This window comes from Suncus etruscus, chromosome 12 (genome assembly GCF_024139225.1).
Source record: "Suncus etruscus isolate mSunEtr1 chromosome 12, mSunEtr1.pri.cur, whole genome shotgun sequence".
Taxonomy (NCBI): domain Eukaryota; kingdom Metazoa; phylum Chordata; class Mammalia; order Eulipotyphla; family Soricidae; genus Suncus; species Suncus etruscus.
The window spans coordinates 65,106,228-65,131,777 of NC_064859.1; the positions used below are offsets into that span (position 1 = coordinate 65,106,228).

Sequence of the window (25,550 nt, forward strand, 5' to 3'; positions counted from 1 at the left end):
TCTCAATGTCATGGAGTGTTTTACTGACATGTTGTTCTATATACCTTATGGTATCAGGTCTGACATCAAGGTCTTTAATCTATTTGGATTTTACCTTCAGACATAATGTTAGCTGGGGGTCTAATTTCAATTTTTTGCAAGTGGCTAGCCAGTTGTTCCAGCACCACTTGTTGAAGAGGCTTTCTTTGCTCCATTTTGGATTTCTTGTTCCTTTATCAAAGATTAGGTGAATGTATGACTAGGGAACATTCTATGAGAAGGAAGAAGTCAAGCTCTCACTGTTTGCCGATGACATGATACTCAACTTAGAAAACCCTAAAAACTCTACCAAAAAGCTTCTAGAAACAATAGACTAATATGGCAATGTGGCAGGCTACAAAATTAAATTATCTTTGAGTCAACTTGAGTAAAATACTCCCCAAAGCATTGTACAGATTTAATATGATCCCTCTAGAGATATCCATGACATTCTTCAAAGAAGTGGATCAAGCACTTTTGGAATTCATTTGGAACAATAAACACCCTCAAATAGCTTAAGCAGTCATTGGAAAAAAGAATATGGGAGGCATTACTTTCCTCAACTTTAAACTGTATTACAAATCAATAGTTATCAAAACAGCATGGTATTGGAATAAAGACAGACCCTCAGATCAGTGGAATAGGCTTGAATACTCAGAGAATGTCCCCTAGACGTACAATCACCTAATTTTTGATAAATGAGCAAGAAATCCTAAGTGGAGCAAAGAAAGCCTCTTCAACAAGTGGTATTGGCACAATTAGCTAGCCATTTGCAAAAAATTGAAATTAGACCCCCCAGTTAAAAACATGTACGAAGGTAAAAATCAAAATGGATTAAAGACCTTGATATAAGACCCAATACCATATGGTATATAGAACAACACATAGGTAAAACATTCCATGACATTGAGACTGAAGGCATCTTCAAGGAGGAAATGGCACTCTCCAAACAAATGAAAACAGAGATTAACAGATGGGAATATATTAAGCTGAGAAGCTTCTGCACCTCAAAGAAAATAGTGCCCAGGATACAAGAGCCACCCACTGAGTGGGAGAAACTATTCACCCAATACCCATTAGAAAACTCAGATAAATCTGTACAATGCTTTGGGAAGTATTGCCATTTTAATGATGTTAATCCTGCCAATCCAAGAGCAGGGTATGTGTTTCCATTTCCATGTGTCCTCTCTTATTTCTTGGAGCAGGGTTTTATAGTTTTCTTTGTATAGGTCCTTCAACTCTTTAGTCAAGTTGACTCCAATATATTTGAGTTTGTGTGGTGCTAATGTGAATGGGGTTGTTTCCGTAATGTCCATTTCTTCCCTGTTATTATTGGTGTATAGGAAAGCCATTGATTGTTGTGTGACAATTTTGTAGCCTGCCAACTTGCTATATGAGTCTATTGTTTCTAGAAGCTTTTTGGTAGATTCTTTAGGGTTTTCTAAGTAGAGTATCATGTCATCTGCAAACAGTGAGATAAGTTCATTAATTTAATTAATAAAAGTATTTCCCTAACAGAAAAGCTCAAGGAAAGTAGGACTGTTATATGGGTTTTGTATGATTAAAACCCCCTACATCTTAGCCTGCTTCATTCTATCTGTCTCTCTACTCTACCTTGTCATCTCATTGAGAATTGAACCTCCATATTGAATAGACCTGACCTCTAAACTGCCTACGATGACATCATTCTTCCACCAAACCAACCACCATCTGGTAGAATCTTGGGGTTCCCATGGATTTGTCTGTAAACAAATTTGGATCACACCAATGACCAGTGACCAGTAGTCTGTACTGGACATTCTCATTCTTCTGGCTCAGTGCTTAGACATCCTCGAGATTGTCTCCTCATCCCTTGAACCTGTAGCTGATATTTTTCTCTTTTCTGACCATGTCAGGTAAGGAAAGAAACATTTCCAGTTGTTTGTTAGTTTTCTTACCTAAATTCAGTAGTCAAGTCAAAATAGCTTGGAATAATGGAGAAAAATATTAACCTATAACTTGAGAGGCCTTCTTTTAGTTTTGAATTTGACATTAGCTGCTGTATGCTAATATAATTATTTCTATAATTATTTTTATAATTATATCTCATACAATATTTATTTCTTGTTTTAATGTTATATCTTATACACACAATTTTATACATTACATAGGTTTATGAGTTCTCATATATTTTTATATATTAGAGAGTGTTCATTCTCTGTAGTTCCTTTCCTTCCTTTCTTTTTTTTATTTTTTATTTTTGGCCACACCCGGCGGTGCTCAGGGGTTACTCCTGGCTGTCTGCTCAGAAATAGCTCCTGGCAGGCACCGGGTCCATATGGGACACTGGGATTCGAACCAACCACCTTTGGTCCTGGATCAGCTGCTTTCAAGGCAAATGCTGCTGTGCTATCTCTCTGGGCCCTCCTTTCCTTTCTAATAGTGATTTTTTCCATAGTATCCATGTAAAAACTTAAATCAGAGATTGGAGTATTTCAACAGATAGATAATATAGTTACAGTGGAAAAGAAGCAATATATACCAGGATACGTAGTCTGTAATAGTCTTTCCAGTTGTATTTACAATCTATTTGAAATTCAATGCTGCTCCCAAAGTAGCCACATGTCTTAGAGTTTTGTTTATTAAAGGAAGTGAAAAGAGAAAAATTGGGAGGTGGGAGTGAGTGTGGAGTGTTGAGCTGTAAAGAGGAAAGTTTAGGATAACTGTCCTTAAGCATTGACCAATCTGAACGAAGAAGGAGAGACTATATTTGGGACAATAATCTAAAAATGGAGTAGGGAGACCAGGAAGTAGTTATAAAGGAAGGGGTAACAGTTTGAGATAGAATGTTGGCTAGAGGCAAAGATTTTAAATAACAACAGGAAGAATATAGTTAAGTTTAATATAGTTTACTATAGTTAAACTGCTTTCTGGTTAATATGCAGACAATGTGAATGAGCATAATAAAAAAACCAAATTCAGATCTATAGATCTTGAACTGTGCACCCACAGAGTCCATGTGACACCTCAAAATGTCCTAGGGGTGTCACTCAAATAGGATCACAACAGAGCTGATGGCAAAGTAACATAGAAGACCACCACACTCAGCTTTAACGATGATATATGAAGGCCCTACTACCACCACAAAACGCAGTCTAGAAAGTCCTTAGCCAATGAGATTAGTAACAGCATCTGGAGAAAGAGATAATAATTTCAAATAGAGCCTTACTGAACTCAGTTTTTGTCATTCCAATAGCCTTTTCCATAACAAACAATATGAAGCAAATTCATTTGTGTCTGCGAAGGGGCAGATTAGGGAGGTGGTTGGGAAACTGGGGACAATAGTGGAGGGAAGGTCACACTCAGGTGGGATTAGTGTTTGAACATTTAGTGGCTGAAACTACTGTATCATGAAGAACTTGGTAAAGCATAGTGACATAAAAACTTGAATCTGAGAAGAAAATAAATAGATTACCTTACATTTAAATATTTATTGCTGCTTTATATGTTTTATAAATATTAATATAAATATATTTTATCTAACAATGCATTCACATTAATTGCAATATTTTGCTTGTTGCATATGTTACTGCAAAATATTTTCTGTCTTAGGGAACTGGTAAGGTATGGGTTAACAAATCATCTACATTGCATTTCTCTGACTAATGTATTTCAGTAAAATCCAATAGCAACTTCCTAGTATTGCATGCTTGACAAAGAGTTGATTAGTAAACTTGTATTTCTTTCTGTGTTTTTGTTTTGAGGACACAAACAATGGTGCTCAAGGCTTAACCTGGATCTACACTCAATCACTTTGCTGCTAGAGATAGCCCAGTTTGCACTGATAACTTTATACTTTATACTTCTTCAGTTCTGTGATACATAATTTAAAATATTTTTGTGTTTATCTTTATATAATTTTACATTTCACCCATGTAAGTCACATGACATAGAACAATTGTATTCAAGTGTGCATTACTACTCTTGATTGATGATGTCATCATAGTTATTTCAGTGCCACATACACAAAGGGCAAAAATGTTCCAGCCCGTGAACCACACAAATCCATTTGACTTTTGGTATCACTTCAGTGAGTGTTAGTATAAGAAGCATTCTTTTGTCTACAAGCTTTCGGTAATATTATTCCTGTCCTAGTGAGAGATCATCAGTCTCATGTATGTTTTCATCACTCTCTTATTCCCCACAGAAAATTTCCAAAATGCATCTGCATTGGGAACTGGAAATTCTTGGCAGGTTTGTCTTCCTGTAGTAAGCAATGCAGCTTCCCTGGCAGGAAGTGCCTGCAACTTCTCCACAAACTCTGCTCCAGCTGTGAGCTCTGCGTGGCTCCTACCACCAGCCTCTGACACCCCTTATCAACCACTTATGGGTAGTGCCTACCCTTCCCAACAAAGCAACCCAGGAATGCTGTCTGGGGTGTCTGGCCAGAACCAGACATTCAATTCAGCCTCTTCCTACCCCACTATTATTCAGTGGGATATTACTGAAAGTGCTCGAAAGAAGTCCTCTACCCCTGGAGGCTTCACTATGACTACCATTGACCAAGAAGACACAGCTGTCTCTTCCATGTCAGTAGCAGCTCAGTACCCTAGTACCCCACATACCACCAGCACAGTGCCTCTGTACACATACCCATCCCTTTCAGGCAAACTTGTCAAGAGGACACCACCTCAGAGTCCACATCTCAGTCAGAGCCTGTTGCTTCCCTACCAGGAAGGGAACCAGGTGCATTATTTTAGTCAGGGCACCCTGAGGTCTCTACAGTCTGAAGAACTTGATCCCTATGTGCAGTCATATGACTCCATGTCATATACAGGAGGTAGGGTCTCTGCCCTTCAAAATTACAACTCATCCCCTGAAATGGCCATGGTACTAAAGAAGGTCCAGCCCACAAATACCTTACCACTGGCCTCAATCTCTGGATCCTACAACTCTGCATCTGCTCAGTTCATCACAGAATCAAGATTTCAAGGTGAGTAAAAACAGTCTGAAGTGAAAGTCAGCTATCAAAACAGTCAAATCTGCCCATGGGAAGTAATCCAGACAAGTGGCATTTAAGCCCTTAGTTAAATTTAATAACCACTCTGATCACTCCTGATGACATTCTATTTTCAACCTACATAGAAGGGCATCTACTACCAGATTGGGAGGTATGATAGGAGAATGACCATCTAGGTTCCATACTAGTAAACTTCCAGCACACCGAGGATGTCCTAGTTGTCCTAGTTATCTCCAACTATGACTACACTGATATTAAGCTCCCTGCACTGAACTATTGCTTTTATTTGTTCTGGAGACATTTCAGGACTGTTAGTGGGGTGGAACTAATTTAACTTTCCCTGCATGGAATTTTTTACCAGGATGTTGAATATACTTTGTATTCAGAGATCCTGCCCAATATCATCAAGCTTACAATCTGTAATTTATCATACTTTTCATGTGAAGCACTTCATTCTTTCTTTGACTTGATGTCTAGAGTCTTTTCCATAGGAAATGGAGAAATTGAGACTACTTTATATCTCTGAATTGCACTAAATATTTTAGAAATATAGTATTTACAGGAGGCAGGGTGATTTTTTTCTTTCTGAAAATTAGAGAAATTGAGAGTACTCTATAGTTCTACATAGATAGGGCAGGCAAGATATGAGCCATGCACTCCTACCTCTGTTTTTGAATCAGGAGATTGGGCATAAGCACTGCATTATATTGTAAGCCTAAATCTTGTCTCTTTTATGTAATTTATAAAAAGGTTTTTATAAAATGTAAGAAAAAAGCAAGAACCAGTGGTATCACATGATCCCTGTAAGAACTAAATCAGATGCCTCCAATCTTCCGCACAGGGGCTTAGCCAGGTCTCTTAGACTAACCAGCAGCAATGAGTGCCCACTGTTCGAGGTGCACAATTTCTGCACTGGTGTCTGGGTGGAGTATCTGACTTCCTTTAAACTGATCTCTTCCTTAATTCCTTCTTAGTGATGGATTCCCTGAGAACTGAGCCATCCCTAGGATTTCAACCTGCAGATCAGACACGTTGTCAGACACAGAATCCAGAATTCCCCAAGTCGATTAGAAATGAGCTAGAAGGATATGAGAGCAACCCACCACCTGAGCTTGAGGTTACTTCTATGATAGCTCCAGTGCAAAGTAACCTGGCACTGTCTCTTGCTCCAAATCAAGAACCACCAGAGAACCACAATTTTGATGAAATCAATATTGAAGAGTCAGAATCTCTAGAGTCATGCCCACACCCAATAGTAAACAAAGATCCTTTGCTTTGCCCTGTTGAAAGCCCTGATCTAGACCAATTCCTTTCCTGCTTTGATCCACTGGACCAAGAAAAGCAGGCTGCTTCTGAAAACAAGGGCGTCACAAAGAAAATAATGTGCTATGAGAATGATGTAGCACTGGAAATTTATTCAGACTTTAGTAGCAGTCTGGCAGATATCACCACCTTGGAAGATATAAATTATCCCTCCCTCTTTCAGTCCTTGCAAGACCTGGACCAAAACAATACTCTTGAGGGAACTGACACCCAAGAAAATATCACAAATGAGATACACCAAAATTCAAGTACCAATAAAGACCCCTGTGCCCTACACAGGAAAAACAAAAATAAGGTTTCCAATCCTATAGAGGGTGAGCCCCAGAATAAAATTCAAAGAAAGAATGTAGATGACCTACTGGGGGGAGAAATGAGAGTTTCCAATTCCATGGCTGTTGCCAGTGAGAGTTCTCCTGCTAAGTCCAAACCTAATAGTCAACAACAGAAAGTTAAACCCAACAGCAGAAAGGGAAAGAGCCAGGGGCAGCCAAAGACAAAAAGGGCAAGAGAGAAGAAGACTAAGAAAGTCAATGAAACTAGGCTGACAGGCACCAAAGGAGAGGCAGAAGGGAAGACAGCCATTGCCCAGACAAAGCGTAAAAGGAATCCAACTGAGGTTAGGCAAGAGCTTTTGAAAAAGCCTAGAAGCTCCCTAGGCGTCCACATGCTGGAGTCTGTTCAGATTTTTCAAGCCTCAGAGAAAATTAGGGATCCAACACCTGGACAGTCTTCCTCTAGGTTCTTTGGAAATTCCAATAAGCCAAAAGTTTTCCAACCATCTTCTATCCATAAAGCAAGACCATGTTCTACACAGGAGAAAAACAGTGTTAAGAAACTTCAAATCCAATCTAAAAATACTAGCAGCCATGATGGAGAAAACAGTGCATCATCTTCTGTTTATGAGTTGCCACCTCCTGGCAAGGTGAAATTAATCCCTTTGCCATTTCTACTCCTGGAGAAGCCTCAACCTGTTCCTCGAAGACGAAGGCCACAACATCTGGCTGTTAGTGTTCCTGCTGCATCTCAGCCTGCTAGGCGGCCTGGTTCTTCCAGTGCAACTCCACCAACTGCTGGCAAGTCATCGCAGCCAATTCCTTCCTCTTTGGCAGATTCTGAAAGACCAGCTCAGTCCTTTTCAGAGAAATCACCTCAAGCATCACTGAAGAAACCACCTATCATGCCAATCGCTCAACTTGAAACATCTAGACCTACTCAAGTTCAAGCAACATTCTCTTCTCGCCAGAGGGACCCTCGCATTAAACCTGTGAGCAAGGGCCAGTCTCCATCAAAGATTCAAAGTCAGTTTTTACTGAAAGACTTTAGTGCCCAACAAATTCCCTGGAGAGAGCCGAATGTACCAGAACCAGTGATATCAACACCTATCACTGAGGAGCAGAGGCCTGAGCATGAGGCCCTCAAACGGAAGGCTCAGCGGGAGAGGTAGAATGTTTGCAAGCAGACTTTGTTGGGGAAAGTGAGATTTTTCCCTCAGAAAGAGACTAAACATATCTCTCTACTATGGAGATGTCGGTGTTGACCAGGGCTGTTTAGGGACCCAATGCTTCTCCATGGACATTTCCCTATTCATTCTAATATATCCTTTACAAATAAAACTCAATATGCATTGATTAATATACAATTCTCTGTGTTTTGAATTGCTGGTTGCTGAAACTGATATTTGCTCTGGGGAGGGGGTTATAAGCTGCAAGAGAAATAAGGGGAAAAAAAAAGTCAGGGTCTGAGATACAGCATGGAGATAAGGCATTTATCATGCATGCAGGACAGTGGTTTGAATCCTGGCATCCCATATGGACCCCTGAGCTCGGCAGGAGCAATTTCTGTGTGTAGAACCAAAAGTAACTCCTGAGCACTACTGGTTGTACCCAAAAACAGAAAAAAAAAAAAAAAAGGAAAAGATAAGTCTAAAGAGACACAATGTAGAGAGATAAGATTAGAAGTGAAAGGATTTGGAAAGGAAGAGAAAGGGCTTGGAAGGAATGAAATATTATATGGGACAGATTAAGAAGGAAGGGAAAAGCAGGGCAGAGGTTTGGGTTAAAAGAATCCAATTTGAATAGATGGAAGAAGGTAGATGAGTCTAGGTTGACCACAAGAAGTGATTTGAGACACATTTCTAGAAGCTTTGAATCATCCTATCCATAAATAATCACAGCTGAGCATGGTCATTATCACTGGGGAATGAATCCAGCAGATGAGTGAGTGCTCAGGACCTAAAGTTATACAAGGTCAACTGTTAACATCCAACAAGCCAAGAGAAATGCAGCATAAATCCACACATAGGTGTGATCCTGGCTCATGTAGAGAGATATCACTACTATGCCCCTTGTCCGTTGTTTTCCCAGTTGTACCATTTCAAATAATCTTCACAGTAATACACAAAGCCAGTATCATGGTGCCATTTTGCTGATGACATTCACCAATGAGGATCTATGCCTCTGTAATGCTCTATTTGCAAGTTCCCAAGGTGGGCAACCTGGCTTTCAGAGCAACACATCCTACCATTAATGGTAAAGGGGCCCAGACTTCTGAAAGGGTCTTATTCATATTTGTTCAGAAATCTGGAGTGGCCTTTTAGGTGTTTTTCCATGGACTTGGGGCCCGTAGCCTGCTTCTAAACATCATGCGTTAACTGAAGAGAAGAATTAAAGCATTAAAAGTGAGGGAGGAGCCTAGGGGAGGGACCAGGTATGGTACATCTGCACTTCCATCAGACATTGGTACAGGGCAGTTGGGGGAAAGTTGTTTCCAAGAGCTATGGCATGATTGATGCAGCTGAGGGAATGGGGAGGAAGGAGTTGGGACAGTGGAAAGTCATCATGGAAATACTGTTTAGTTTATATGAAACTGTTTTGGAGAAGAAAATTGTATGCCCTATACCAGGGAAAAACACTGGGTTTTGGGCCACACTCTGTAACGCTCAGGGCTTACTCCTGTCTCCGCCCTCAGAAATGGCCCCTGGTTTGAGGATCATATGGGACTTTGGGGTCGATCCCTGTCCATCCTGGGTCAGCCATGTGCAAGGCAAATGCCCTACAGCTGTGCTATTGCTCCAGTCCAAATTAAAAAAAATTTTAAAACTATATACAGGCAAAGGAGACACCTCAAAATGCTGAATCTTATTCTGGAGCTCTTCATAGGATCTCAGGTACTCAGCATGATGCCCTAAGCACCTCTTGGAGTGAGCCCAAAATAAAACCTAAAACATATATAACAAGGCAAAAGAGGAACAGAGTGATAGCACTTGTGGTAGGATAGGCATTTCCCTTTTACACAGCCAATCAGGGTTTGATCCTCATCAGGACATTTGGTCCCAAGTACTGCCAGGTATGATCCCTGAGCACAGAGAAATAATCTTTAAGAAAAAAATTTGTATTTATTATAAAAGTATAAATGCCACTACCCCACAGCTATTTCGAGTTGCCTCCCCTATGAACCTATGATGGGAATTCAAAAAAAAAAAAACAAAAACCAACCAAACAAACAAAAAACAACAACAACACAGAAACAAAATCCAAATTAGAAAGGCCAAAACAAGCAAAAAGTAAGCTACAGACAGTGGTCCTCAAACTATGGCCTGCGGGCCACATATTGTATTTGTATCTGTTTTGTTTCTTCATTGCAAAATAAGATATATGCAGTGTGCATAAGAATTCGTTCATAACTTTTGTTTTTACTATACTCAGACCCTCCAATGATCTGAGGGACAGTGAACTGGCCCCCTCTTTAAAAAGTTTGAGGACCCCTGCTATAGTACATTGAGAGAGGTGGTTTTGGTTTTCTTTGCTGCAGGTGTGACCCCATACCCCCCCAAAAAAGTGTGAAAGGAGCCTAGGGGAGGGACCAGGTATTGTACATGTTCACTAGGTCCTCATTCCATCAGAGGTTGGTACAGCGTCTCCTTGTGACCAGGAGGGCAGGTGGGGAAAAGCTGTTTCTAAGAGAGCTATGGCATGATTGATGCAGCTGAGGGAATGGGAAGGAGAGAGATTGGGACAATGCAAAGTCATCATGGGAATATTGCTTAGTTTCATGAAACTATTTTGGAGAAGAAAATTGTATGCCCTATACTGGAGAAGAAAAATGGCTTTTGGGCCACAGCTTGTAACGCTCAGGTCTTACTCCTGGCTCTGTCCTCACAAATGTCCTCTGGCTCGGAGACCATATGGGACTTAGGGGGTCGATCCCTGTCCATCCTGGGTCAGCCACGTTGAAGGCAAATGCCCTACAGCTGTGCTATTGCTCCAGTTCAAATTAAAAAAGAAAATTTTTTTAAATCATATACAGGCAAAGGAGATACCTCAAAAATTTGAATCTCATTCTTGAGCTCTTGGTACGATCTAGGGTACTCAGCATGAACCCCATTGCACCTCTTGAAGTGAACCCAAAATAAAACCTAAAACATATATAACAAGGGAAAAGAGGAACAGAGTGATAGCATTCGTGGTAGGATCGGGCATTTGCCTTGTACGCAGCCAATCAGGGTTCGATCCTCATCAGGACATTTGGTCCCCAAGTACTGCCAGGAATGATCCCTGAACATAGATAAATAACCCTTGAAAATAAAAAATTATATTTATTATAAAAAATATAAATGCCACTACCCCACAGCTATTCCAAGTTGCCTCCCCTACGAACCTATGTTGGGAATTCAAAAAAGAAAAAACATAGAAACAAAACATAAATTAGAAAGGCCAAGAGAAGCAAAAAGTAAGCTACAGAACATTGAGAGAAGTGGTCTTGGTTTTCTTTTGGTGGGGAAGAGGTGGAGGATGAAGTAAAGTGTCTTAAGCCTCTTTTCTTACTAGGAAGTTTTATCTAACACTCAAATAATTGCTGACATTGATCCATAAACTTTTTCAAAGTATCAAAGAGACAAGCATTCACCTTAATACCTCTTATGAAGCTAACAGTCTACAGATTCCCAAAGCTACCAAGAGATTAAATCTAGAGACCAATCTAACTGATAAACATTGATGCAAAACCCTGAATAAAATCTCAGCAAAGCAAATCCAATAGGACTGGAAAAGAAAATTGTGCATCATGATCAGGTGGGTTTCATCCTAGCTTGAATTCAAGGATGGTTCAATATACACAAATCAATTAATCTCATACACCACAGCAGTAAAAGAAAAGATAAAAATCGTATAATCAGGTGCCAGAGAGATAGCATGGAGGTAGGGCATTTGCACTGCATGCAGAATGATGGTGGTTCAAATTCTGGCATTCCATATGGGGACATTTCTGAGTGTAGAGTCAGGAGGAACCCCTGAAAGCTGCTGTTATGACCCAAAAACAAAAAAATTCTAATCATATCCGTGGATGCAGAGAAAACATTTGTCAAAACCCAACACCCACTCAGGATTAAAACTTCAGTAAATTTAGTGTGAAAGGAACCTACTTCAAATTTTTTTTTTTTTTTTTTGCTTTTTGGGTCATACCCGGTAGTGCTTCAGGGGTTAATCCTGGTTCTAAGCTCAGCAATGCTCCTGGCAGGCTTGGGTGACCATATGGGCATGCAGGATTTGATACACTGTCCTTCTGCATGCAAGGGAAATGGCCTACCTCCATGCCTTATTTCAAGATATTAACAACTGTCTATTCAACTGTCTATTCAAACCCCATAGCCAAAACTATTTGCAATAGTGAAAAACAGAGTATTTCCACTGAAGTCAGGAACAAGTAAAATTTTCCATTGGCACTATTCTTTTCTTGGGGGAGGTACACCCAGTGATGTTCAGGGGTTATTCCTGGCTACATGCTCAGAAATCCTTCCTGGCCTGAGGGACCATAAGAGATGCCAGGGTTATCAAACCATGGTCTATACTAGGTCAGGCCATGCAAGGCAAACACCCTACTGCTGTACCACTGCTTCAGCCCCACCATACTTTTTTAAAATATATTTTTATTTAAGCACCATGATAACAAACATGTTTGTAGGTGGGTTTTAGTTATAAAATAAAAACACCCCTTCACCAGTGCAACATTTCCACCACCAATACCCTCCATCTCTCTTCTACCCCACACCTTGCTTGTATTTGGATTCTCTCTATTCTTTTCTTAATTTATTTTGTATTTTGTATTTTTTATGTATTCCCATGATAGTATGCTTCAAGGGAAGAGAAACCTTGTATCCTTTAGGCCAAGGGACTTTCCTTTCTAATTTCCCCAATATTTACTATGACTATGCAAAACAAAAAGAAAAACAAAAAACAAAAAAAATTTCCACACCAGTCCATCTCCCCTTTTTTCTTTCTTTTTTCCTTTGGTCCCTTCCTTCCCTTCCTTCTTCCCTCCCTCCTCCTTCCTTCCCTCCCTCCCCTTCCTTCCCTCTCTTCTTCCCTCCCTCCCTCCCCTTTCTTCCTTTCCCTCCCCCTCCCTCCCTCCCTTCCTTCCCTTCCTCCCTCCCCTTCCTTCCCTCCTCCCTCCCCTTCCTCCCCCCTCCCTCCCTCCCTCCCTTCCTCCCTTCCTCCCTCCCTCCCTCCCTGCCGTCCTTCCTTCCTTCGTGCCTTCCTTCCTTCCTTCCTTCCTTCCTTCCTTCCTTCCGTCCTTCCTTCCTTCCTTCCTTCCTTCCGTCTCTTTCTTTCTCCTTCCCTCCCCTCCCCATCTTTCACCCTCTCTCCCTCCCTCCCTCCCTCCCTCCCTCCCCCTTCCTTCCCTCCCTCCCTCCCCTTCTTTCCCTCCCTCCCTCCCTTCTTTCCTCCCTTCCTTCCTTCCTTTTACTTCCTTCCTTCCTTCCTTCCTTCCTTCCTTCCTTCCTTCCTTCCTTCCTTCCTTCCTTCCTTCCTTCCTTTTTTCCTCCCTTCCTTTTTCTTCTTCCTTCCTTCCTTCCTTCCTTACTTTTTTCCTCCCTTCCTTTTTCCTTCTTCCTTCCTTCCCTTTTTCCTTCCCTCCCTTCCTTCCTTTTTTCCTTCCCTCCCTTCCCTCTTTTTTCCTTCCCTCCCTTCCCTCCCTTCCCTTTTTTCCTTCCCTCCCTTCCCTTTTTTCCTTCCCTCCCTTCCCTCCCTTCTTCCATCCCTCGTCCCTTCCCTCCCTCCCCTCCATCCCTCACTTCCTTCCTTTTTTCCTTCCTTCCTTCCTTCCTTCCTTCCTTCTTCCCTCCCTCCCTCCCTCCCTCCTTCCCTCCTTCCCTCCTTCCCTCCTTCCCTTCCTTCCCTTCCTTCCTTCCTTCCTTCCTTCCTTCCTTCCTTCCTTCCTTCCTTCCTTCCTTCCTTCCTTCCTTCCTTCCTTCCTTCCTTCCTTCCTTCCTTTTCCTTCCTTCTCTTTCTCCCTCCCTCCCTCCGTCCCTCCTTCCCTCCCTCTTTCTTTTCATATTTCATGGTTATTGTTGGCTGTTGTATTTGTTGTTGTGGTGATTTATTGTAGTTGCTGGTTCTGGTCTTTTGTTTTATTTTTGCTTCTTTTTGTGTTTTATCTATGTGGTTGTTGTAGTGGTTTTTTTTTCTGCTATATTTTGTTATGATTTTCTTCCTTTTCCCCTTTCTTCTTTTTCTTCCTTTTTTTTGGGGGGGGGCTCACACCCGGCAGTACTCAGGGGTTAATCCTGGCTCTACGCTCAGAAATCGCTCCTGGCAGGCTCATGGGACCATTTGGGATGCTGGATTCGAACCACCATCCTTCTGCATGCAAGACAAATGCCCTACCTCCATGCTATCTCTCCAGCCCCCTTTTCTTCTTTTTAAATAGATATTTATTACTTCTAGAAGTCTCCTCCTGGTTTTTAGTTTCTATTTCTTTTGTTTTATAGATTTTTGATTGTTTTTTCTTCTTTTTTCATCTTCTTCTCTTCTTTTTCCAAACAGAACCACATAATGAATCATCTTGTTATACCTCATAAATTGAGGGAAAAAAATGGATGATACCAGAATCAAACAGTCGTGTGAACATTGAGTAGAAATTAAAAATAATCAGACTTAAACACCAAATGAAAAGTCAACGGCAACAAAATTGATACCCAATCTTCTTCAATCTATAAACAGAGGGGACCAGTTATACTAACAGTCTCGGACAGAGGAGGGGATCCTGAAAGAAAAGAAGAAAATGAAAAAAAGAAAAAAAACAAAAAAGAAAAAAGAAAACAAAGAAGCAAAAACCAGGGAGGAATCTATCAGAGGTTATAAATATAAATTTAAAAAGGAAGAGGAAAAAAAGAAGAAAATCATAACAAAAAAGGCAAAAAAAAGCCACAAAAAACCTGAACTCCTTTACTATTTTCCCCAGTATTTACTGTGCCTATGCAAAAACAAAACAAACAAAAAACAAAAACAAAAACAAACAACAACAAAACAAAAAACCTTGCCACACCAGCCCTCCTTCCTTTTTACTTTTCTTTCTTTTTTGTTTCAGTCTCACGGTTCTTGTTTGGTTGTTGTATTTGTTGCTGTGTGTTTTCTCTATTCCTATCCAACATAGTATTAGGAGTCCTAGCAACAGCAATCAGCAAAGAGAAGGAAATCAAAGGGATACAAACTGGAAAAGAGGAAGTCAAACTATCTCTATTTGCAGATGACATGAGGATATACATTGAAGACCCCAGAAAGCTCCTAGAAACAATCAATCAGTACATCAAAGTGGCTTGCTTCAAAGTCAGTACAGAAAAATTAGTTGCATTCTAGAAAAAAAATTAAAGAGTCTGTATTACTTAAAGGAGAGCAAATAGCAGCAACAACAGGAAAAAACAATTCAAAACCCAGCAAGTACCTTTGATTCAACTTAATAAATAGGTGAAATATCTATGCTATGAAAACTACAAAATGCTTAAGAAAGAAATTGAAGAAGACCTAAGGAAATGAAAAAACATTTCACGCATAGCAAGAATCAACGTTACCAAAATGACCATATTCTCTAAACTACTAATTATATTTAATGCAATCCTTATCCAAATTCAGATAGTATTCTTTAAAGGCTTAGAACAGCCAAGTGTACAGTTTGTGTGGAACTAAAAAAGACTCCATGTAGTCAAAACCATTCTGAAAGCAAGAAATTGGGAGACATTTCATTACCTAACTTGAAGGTGTACTACAACTGTACAAAGCCACAGTGATCAAAACAGTAGCGTATTGGAACAAAGACAAAAGTTTAAATCCAAGGAATACAATATCCAGTGAGTAACCCCCAAATATATGATTAGCTAATCTTTGACAATTCATCTGAGAAACTGAAATAAAGACAACCTCTTTGACAAATGGTGCAACAACTGGATAAATATGTGTAGGAAATTAAACCTGGATTCAAATCCTACACTTTACACCAATGCCAACTCAAAGTAGAAAAAAACCCTTGTTATCAGACTTCAATCCATAAAACACACAGAGAAAACATGGGCAAAGTACACCAAGATCAAGACCACAAAGAATCTTCAATACAATGCCAATGGAAAGGACTATAGAGTCAGGTCTGAATATATAAGACTACATCAAACTAAAAATGTTTCTGTATGGCAAAAGAAACAAAGGCTAAAACTGTAAGACAGCTGAGTGGGAGAAAATATTGCACTGAACAATCAGATAAAGTCTTGATATCTAGGATAGACAAAGTACCTACAAAATCTAAATCCCCATTAGATTCCCCTTTTGGATGATCCCAATATTTACTGTGCCTATGCGGGGGAGGGGGGAGAGACAAAAACACTAAATAATCATTTTTGTATCTAGTTTTTGTCGATTTCTTTGTTTTAGGGTGGATATTGAAGTAGTTGTCCATTTTTTAATTATATATTTACTTTTTCTTTCTTCTTTTCTCTTCTTCCTTTTTGCACCTTGTCATATTTCCTATCTCACAATCATGGCAACTATGTGGTGCATATTTTTATTGCTGCAGTGCTCACTGGATATCTTATTTGATTCCTTTTTTTTTTTTTTTTTTTTTTTTTTGGTTTTTGGGCCACACCCGTTTGATGCTCAGGGGTTACTCCTGGCTATGTGCTCAGAAATCGCCCCTGGCTTGGGGGGACCATATGGGACGCCGGGGGATCGAACCGAGGTCCTTCCTTGGCTAGCGCTTGCAAGGCAGACACCTTACCTCCAGCGCCACCTACCCGGCCCCTGATTCCTCTTTTTTAACTGTTGGGGTGTTTCACCTTCTTCTTTTCCCCTTCGTCCCTCAAACCAAGGATGAGAGCCTCTAGAATGACTCTGCTCATAGTCGACGTAGTCGATTTTTACCCCATTATATTACTTTTCTCTTCCTCAAACAAAACGACATAACTTGAACTTTCTAGTCCCGCCTCCCAATTAGAGGGGGGCAGTAATGGAGGCACCAAGACCAAACAGTTATAAGACCACTAAGTAATAAACTTAAATCAGAGACAGGAGTATTTACACAGAAACAGACAATGTATGTACAGTGGAAAAGAAGCAATATATACCAGTATATTGTGTCTGTAAAGTAACTTGTATTTACAATCTATTTTAAATTCAATGCTGCTCCCAAAGTAGCCACATGTCTTAGAGTTTTTTTTATTTAAAGTAAGTAAAAAGAAAAAAATTGGGAGGTGGGAGTGAGTGTAGCATGCTGAGCTGTAAAGAGGCAAAGGTAAAGGAAGGGGTAACAGTTTGGGATAGAATGTTGGCTAGAGGCGAAGATTTTAAATAACAACAGGAAGAATATAGTTAAGTTTAATATAGTTTACTATAATTAAACTGCTTTCTAGTTTACATGCAGATAATGTGAATGAGCATAATAAAAAAACCAAAACCAGATCTATAGATCCTGAATTGTGCACACACAGTTGCCATGTGACACCTCAAATAGGATCACAACACAGATGATGGCAAAGTAACAGGGAAGTCCACCACACCCAGCAAAAACATAATATCTGAAGGCCCTACTACCACCACACACACACACACACACACACACACACACACACACACACACACACACACAAAACAAACAAACAAAAAAAAAAAACTAGAAAGTCCTTAGCCAATGAGATTAGTAATAGCATCAGGAGAAAGAGAGAATAATTTCAAACAGACCCTTACTGATCTTAGTTTTTGTCATTCCAATAGCCTTTATTTTTTATAACAAACAATATGAAGCAAATTTGTTTGTGTCTGTAAAGGGGCAGATTAGGAAGGTGGGTGGGAAACTGGGGACAATAATGGAGGGAAGGTCACACTGGGGTGGGATTGGTGTTTGAACATTTAGTGGCTGAAACAATTGTATCATGAAGAACTTGGTAAAGCATGGTGACATAAAAACTTTAAATTGAGAAGAAAATAACTCAGTTACCTTAAACTTGAAATATTTACTGCTGCTTTATATGTTTTTTAATATTAATATACATATATTTTATCTAAATACATTCATATTACTTGCAATATTTTACTTGTTGTATATGTTACTGCAAAATATTTTCTGTCTTAGGGATCTGGCAATGTATGTATTCACAAATCATCTATATTGCATTTCTCTAATATATTTCATTAGAAACAAATATCAACTTCCTAATATTGCATGCCTGACAAAGAGTTTATTAGTAAACTTGTATTTCTTTTCTGTGTTTTTGTTTTGGGAACACAATGGTGCTCAAGGCTTACACCTGGCTCTGCACTTAATCACTTTGCTGCTAGAGACAGCCCAGACTGCATTGATAACTTTATACTTCTTCAGTTCTGTGATACATAATTTAAATTATTTTTCTCTTTATCTTTATAGAATTTTAAATTTCTCCCATGTAAGTCCTATGACATAGAACAATTTATTCAAATGTGTATTATTACTTTTTATTATTGATGTTATTATGGCTATTTCATAGGTGAATGAGTTTAGATTCATAATTCAATAAAACAACCTTCCCCAAAATACTGCTTCATGAGAAACACTATTGTAATTATTTTTTAGGTAAAATTCAAAAATCAGCCTTGAGTAGAGTCAAGTTGCCTACCTTATTTTGATCAACAGGGCTGGGGTTGTGAACCCTAGGTTCACATGAACCCCACAAGCAAAATGAGCAGCTGATGATTACAATGGTAAGAGCTCCTGGCAAGAAAGTCCACATGCCAAGGTTCTGTAACCTGGTAATCAAAATTAACATGCAGGCCAGAGAAATAGTTGAGGGAATAAGGCACTTAATTGCCTTGCATTCAGGAAGAGCAGTAAGAGCAAGCACAAACTCCTGTGTGCAAGGAAACCAGGTACAAACAAGCCCATCTGGTCTTGGCTAGCTGGGCTTCCTATGCTGGGAGCACAGTGCCACATACACAAAGTGCCAAAATGTTCCAGCCCTTGAACCACCCAAAACCATTTGACTTTTGGTATCTCAGTGAGTGTTAATATAGGAAGCTTTCATTTGCCTACAAGCTTACGGTAATATTATTCCTGTCATAGTGAGAGATCATCAGGCTCATGTATGTTTTCATCACTCGCTTATTCCCCACAGAAAATTTCCAAAATGCATCTGCATTTTGGCTGAGTGGCACCAAAGATGAGGCAGAAGGGAAGGCAGCCATTGCCCAGACAAAGCATAAAAGGAATCCACCTGAGGTTAGGCAAGACCCTTTGAAAAAGCCTAGAAGGTCCCTAGGCCTCCACATGCTGAAGTCTGTTCAGGTTATTCATGCCTTAGGGAAAAGGAAGGATCCAACCCCTGGACAGTCTTCCTCCAGGTTCCTTGGAAATTCCAATAAGAGAAAGGGTTTCCAGCCCTCTTCTGTCCTCAAACGAAGACCACATACTACACAGGAGGAAAAAGGTGTTGAGCAACTTGAAGTCCAATCTAAAAAATCTAGCAGCAATGCTGGAGAAAACAGTTCATCATCTTCTGTTTATGAGTTGCCACCTCCTGGCAAAGTCAAATTAATACCTTTGCCATTTTTCTCCTTGGAGAAGCCTCGAGGTGTTTCTAGGAGGCCAAGGCCCCAAAATCTGGCTAATAGTGGTTCGTCTGCATCTCAGCCTACCCGGCCTGGTTCTTCCAGTGTCACTCAACCAACTGCTGGCAAGTCATCCCAGCCAATTCCTTCTTCTTTGGCAGATTCTGAAAGACCAGCTCAGTCCTTCTCAGAGAATGCAACTCAAGCAACTCTGAAGAAACCAACTAGCCCGCCTATGGCTCCACCTGAAACATCTAGACCTGCTCCAGTTCAAGCAACATTCTCTTCTCTCCAGAGCGACTCTCACATTAAACCTGTGACCAAGGGCCAGTTTCCACTGAAGAATCAAAACCAGATTTTACTGGAAGATTTTGGTGCCCAAAGTATTCCTTGGAGAGCTGAATGTATTAGAACCAGTGATATCAACACCTATCACTGACGAGCAGAGGCCTAAGCGTAAAGCAATGAAAAAGAAGCCTCAGCGGGAAAGGTTTAATGCTTCCAAGCACACTTCGTTGGGGAAAGTGCAATTTTTCCCTCAGAGAGAAAGAGACTATCAACATATCTCTCTACTATGGATATGCAGGAGTCGACTAGAGCTATTGCTGTCCCTTTAGAGACCAAATGCTTCTCCATAGACATTTCCCTATTCATTCTAATATATACTTTACAAATAAAACTCAATATGCATTCGTTAATATACATTAAATTCTCTGCGTTTTGAAATGCTGATTGCTGAAATTGATATTTGGTCATGGTGGGGGTTGAAAGCTACAAGAGAAAAAAAAAAGGAAGTCAGAGGAGACACAAAGTGGAAAGTAGTAAGATTAGAAGAGAAAGGACTTGAGGCAGGGCTTGGAAGGAAGGAAATACTTTATGGGACAGATTAAGAAGGAAGAGAAAGGCAGGATAGAGGTTTGGGTTCAAAGAATCCAATTTGATTAGGTGGAAGAAGGTAGATGAATCTAGGTTGATCAGAAGAAGTGGTTTAAGACACATTTCTAGAAGCTTTGATTGGTCCTATCCATAAATAATCACAGCTGAGCATGGTCACTTATCACTGGGGAATGAACGCAGCAGATGAGTGAGTGCTCAGGACCCAGAGTTATTCAGGGTAAATTGTTAACATCCAACGAGCCAAGAAAAATGTAGCATAAAGCCCACACACAGGTCTGAGCCTGTCCCATGTAGAGAGATATCACTACTATGCTCATTGTCTGTGCCCCCAAATTGTACCATTTCAGATAAACTTCACAGTAATATATACAAAGCCAGTATCATGACGCCATTTTGCTGATGGCGTTCACCAATGAGGTCTCTATGCCTCTGAAGTTCTCTATTTGCAAGTTCCCCAAGGTGGCCAACCTGGCTTTCAGAGCACCACATCCTACCGTTAATGGTAAAGGGGCCTAGACTTCTGAAGTGGTCGTATTCATATTTGTTCAGAAATCTGGAGTGGACTGTAGATGTTCTTCCGTGGACTTGGGGCTTGCAGCCTGCTTCTAAACATTAGCCGTTAACTGAAGACAGGAATGAAAGCCATTAAAGGTGTGGGGAGGAGCCTAGGGGAGGGACCACGCATGGTACATGCGCACTAGGCCCGCATTCCATCAGAGGTTGGTACAGCGTCTCTTTGTGACCAGGAGGGCAGTTTGGGGAAAAGCTTTTTCCAAGAGATCTATGGCATGATTGATGCAGCTGAGGGAATGGGAAGGAGGGAGATTGGGACAATGGAAAGTCATCATGGGAATATTGATTAGTTTCATGAAACTATTTTGGAGAAGAAAATTGTATGCCCTATACTAGAGAAAAAAAAGTGGCTTTTGGGCCACACCTTGTGACGCTCAGGGGTTACTCCTGGCTCTACCCTCAGAAATGGCCCCTGGCCCGGGGACTAGATGGGACTTAGGGGGTCGATCCCCTGTCTGTCATTGGTTAACCGAGTGGAAGGCAAATGCTCTACAGCTGTGCTATTGCTCCAGTCCAAATCAAGTTTTTGTTTTTGTTTTTTAAAATCATAGACGGGGCAAAGGAGACACCTCAAAAGGCTGAATTTCATTCTGGAGCTCTTGGTAGGATCTTGGGTACTCAGCATGACCCCCTAAGCACCTCCTGGAGTGAACCCAAAATAAAACCTATAACAAGTATAACAAGGCAAAAAGAGGACAAGAGTGATAGCACTTGTGGTAGAATAGGACATTTCCCTTGTATGCAACCAATCCTCGTCCGATCCCCCGCAGCACATTTAGTCCCCAGTATTGCCAGGAACGACCCCTGAGCACAGAGAAAGAACCCTTGAGAATAAAAAATTATATTTATTATTAAAATACATAAATGCCACTACCCCACAGCTATTTCTAGTTGCCTCTCCTAAGAACCTATGTTGGGACCTCAAGAAAAGAAAAAAGAAAAAAGAAAAAACAAAAAACAAAACCCAAATTAGAAAGGCCAAAAGAAGCAAAATGTAAGCTACAGAACATTGAGAGTGGTGTGTCTTAGTTTTCTTTTTGTGGGGAAGAGGTGGAGGGTGAAGTAAAGTGTCTTAAGCATCTTTTCTGGCCATTGAAATGGAACAATAGGAAAAACATCCTGACTAGATTTAGGTTGGTACCCAATGGAAAATTCCATTGGCATGACATTTTTAAAATTCAAGCTGCAATGTGCAAGGGGTATAATATAGAGTTTACAGAGAGAAATATAAATTTCACATCCCCACAGCTATTCACTGTTATCCTAGTTGCCTCTAGGGAATGAATGAGGGAGACATTTTTGCCCTTTTACTATATCTACAGAGGGATTTTTTTTTTTTTTTTTTTGCTTTTTTGGGTCAAACTAGGTGACACTCAGTTTCTGCTAGGTCATTGCATGCAAGGCAAAGGCCCTACGGCTTGTGCCACTGCTTTGAAAAATTTAGGGGCATTTGGTATGCTTGTAGGTTTTGCAACTATTACCATTATTTTATTAGTAACATTTTTTTTTGTTATTGTTTTGAGGACACTCCCAGCAAAGCTTCAAGTGTTCCTGTTGGATCTGCAACAGGAATGAGCTCCTGCTGGTGTTCCCAAGGGCTCAATGTGCTCTTGTCTGTGTCCCATCTCAGAACATTTTCATCATTTCCAAAAGGAGCACCTTCACTGCTCACTAACCTCTCAATTCCCTTCCCCATTTGGCTCCTGGAAATACTCCATCTTTCTGTCTTATGGGTTTCTTTTTCGTGCACTTTATGCACATGGATCATAAACTATATGAACTTTCAGACATATTTTTAATCCCAATTTTTTCAAAGTTCATCTGTGCTGTATTCCATCAGTACTTCATATGCTTAATTCTCTGCTATTTGGATCCACCACATTTCAGAGATTTTCATATTACCAAGTCACAGTCCTTAGGGATGTGGGGTGCAAATGATGATAATCAAAGCAATACATGAGACACTTCCTTTTCACTGAACCACAAACTCAGACCATGAATTTCTCCTCTTATATCTTTTTATAAAATGTAATGTAATTTATTCTGTATTTTGGTAAGTCTTGAATTGCTCACTGTTTACTTCTGTCTTTGTACACTGAAATTAATTCATTGTTTTGAATTTCAAATATTATACTCATTAAAGCACCATGAGTACAGATATGTTTGTAGTTGGGTTTCAGATATAGAAAACAACATACCCCTTTATCAGTGCCACAACCAATGGTCTCCATCTTTCTCTCAATACCATTGTTATGCTATTTGTTAGTATTGTTATTTCTCTAACTCTTTGTGGTGAGATTCATTTTGTGAGCCGGTTCTTCCAGCCCTCTTTTCTATTGTCTCTGAGTATTATTACAATAATGTCTTTTATTTTTCTTAAATCTCATTGATGAGTGAAACTATTCTATTTCTATCTCTCTCCCACTGACTTATTTCATTCAGCTTAATAGTTTCCATGTCCATCTATGTTTGAAAACTTTCATGACTTCATCTTCTGATGGGTGCATAGTATTACATTGTGTATATATACAGCCTTTTTTTTATACATTCATCTTTGAAGGTCTTCTGGATTGTTTCCAAAACTGGCTATTGTCATGGGTATCCTTAGATGAATTACAGTAAGTCTGTACAATACTTTGGAGAGTTGTTAGTTGAATGATATTAATCCTCCCAATCCATGAACAGGTATTTGTTTTCATTTCCTTGTCTCCTTTCCTATATCTTGAATCAGGGTTTTGTAGCCTTCTTTGCATAGGTCCTTCAATTCTTGGTTTTTTATTGTTTCAATAAAATTAATTTAATTTTATTTCATTTTAGTTTGGGTCTTTTGATTATTTTTATTTTGAATCATAAATTTATTTAAGCACCATGATAACAAACATGTTTGTAGTTGGGTTTCAGTTATAGAAAAGAAAACAGGTCTTCACCAGTGCAACATTTCGACCATCAAAGCCCTCCATCTCCCTCCCCTCCCATTCTCTGCCTGTTTTCAAGACAGGCACTCTTCTTGTCTCAGTTATTAACGTTGTCATGATAGTTGTTAGTGTAGTTATTTCTCTAACTGCACTCACTATTCTTTGTGGTGAGCGTCTCATGATTTAACAATTCTTCTAGCCCTTCATCTTTATTGTATCTAGGCATTATTACAATAATGTCTTTATAATTTATTTTTTAAAAGTTATTTTTATTCATTTTAATAATATATTTTTAAAATCACCTTGATTACAAACATGATTGTAGTTGAGTTTCAATCATAAAAACAACACCTCCCCTTCACCAGTGCCACATTCCCATCACAAATGTCCCTCAACTCCCTCCCACCCCCACATCCTCTACCTGTATTCGAGACAGGGATTCTACGACTCTCAATCATTGACACTGTTATGATAGTTGTAAGTGTAATTATTTCTCTAACTACACTCTCCATTCTTTGTGGTAAGCTTCATATTGTGAGCCAGTCCTTCAGCCCTCATTTCTATTGTCTTTGGGCATTGTTACAATAATATCTTTTATTTTTCTTAAAATCTATAAGTGAGTGAGACTATTCTGTGCTTATCTCTCTTCCTGTCTTATTTCACTCAGCATCATAGTTTGTATATCATCCATGTAAAAGAAAATTTCATGACTTCATCTCTCCTGATGGCTGCATAATAATCTATTGAGTATATGTACCCAAGTTTCTTTAGTTTCATTCATCTGTTGACGGGCAACTTGGTTGTTTCCAGATACTGGCTATCATAAATAGCAATGCAATGAATATAGGTGTGCAGAAGAAAATTTTCTATTGCATTTTTGTGTTTCTAGAGTTTATCCCTAGGTGTGTAGTATAGCTGGATCATATGGGAGCTCAACTTCCTGTTCTTTAAATATATATGTTATATATAAATATATACTATATATATTTTTTTTTGGGGGGGGGCCACACCTGGTGATTGCTCAGGGTTACTCCTGGCTATGTGCTCAAAAATTGCTCCTGGCTTGGGGGACCATATAGGAATCCGGGGGATCAAACCTCGGTCCATCCTAGGCTAGTGCGGGCAAGGCATGCACCACAGCTCCAGCTCTAATTTTCAGTTATTTGAGGAATCTCCATATTGTTTGCCATAAAGGCTGTCTATATGGCATTCTTATCAGCAGTGAATGAGAGTTTCTTTCTCTCCATCTCTCTGCCAGCACCAATATTGTTCTTTGTTATTAGTGCCGGTCTCTGTAACATGAGATACTACTTCATTGTTGTTTTGATTTGCATCTCCCTGATGGTTAGTGACATGGAGCATTTTTTCATGTGGCTATCTGTATTTCTTCTTTGAGGAAGTATATGTTCATTTCTTCCCATGTTTTGATGGTGTTAGGTGTTTTTTTTTTTTTTTTCTCTTCCTTATAAGGCCTTGCACGTGGCAAACTGGCAGATAGCCAGGAGTTATCCCTGAGCACCACCGGATGTGGCTCAAAAACAAACAAACAAACAAACAAAAAAGAGTGAGAGCTTAACTTCTTCTTTTTCTATCTGTATTGGTATCTTTTTTTCTTTCCTAATTGCTATGACAAGTACTTCCAGTACTGTGTTGAATAGGAGTGGTGAGAGGGGCCAGCTTTTCTTAGTGCCAGATTTTAGAGGAAAGGCTTTAGTTTATTTCCAGGAGAATAATAGTTACCACTGGTTAATGATAAATGGCCTTATTGAGAAAAGTTTCTTATGGCCTTATTGAGAAAAGTTCCTTCCATTACTATCTTTTTGAGAGTTTTTTTTTATCATAAATGGGTATTGGACCTTATCAAATGATTTCTCTGCATCAATTGATATGATCATAAGGTTTTTATTTTTCTTTTGTTGATATGGTGTATTGTGTTGATTAATTTACATATATTAAACAGTTCTTGTATTCCTGGAATGAAACCTTTTT

The 25,550-nt window shown here is 39.6% G+C and overlaps 1 protein-coding gene across 1 annotated transcript; it reads left to right on the plus strand.

Annotated features, from left to right (window-relative positions):
- Nucleotides 1-1,906: 1,906 nt before the first annotated feature.
- Nucleotides 1,907-7,784, plus strand: LOC126024246 (uncharacterized protein C2orf78-like). The gene is made up of 3 exons (XM_049784650.1): nt 1,907-1,913; nt 4,205-4,990; nt 5,992-7,784. The coding sequence occupies exons 1-3, from the start codon at nt 1,907-1,909 to the stop codon at nt 7,782-7,784; spliced, it is 2,586 nt and encodes an 861-aa protein (XP_049640607.1).
- The last annotated feature ends 17,766 nt before the right edge of the window (nt 7,785-25,550 follow it).

What these genes read in the sequence shown, in the direction of transcription:
- LOC126024246 (XM_049784650.1), top strand. An exon ending in CACAGAATCAAGATTTCAAG is followed by an intron (nt 4,991 to 5,991) that starts GTGAGTAAAAAC and finishes ATTCCTTCTTAG; the next exon opens with TGATGGATTCCCTGAGAACT.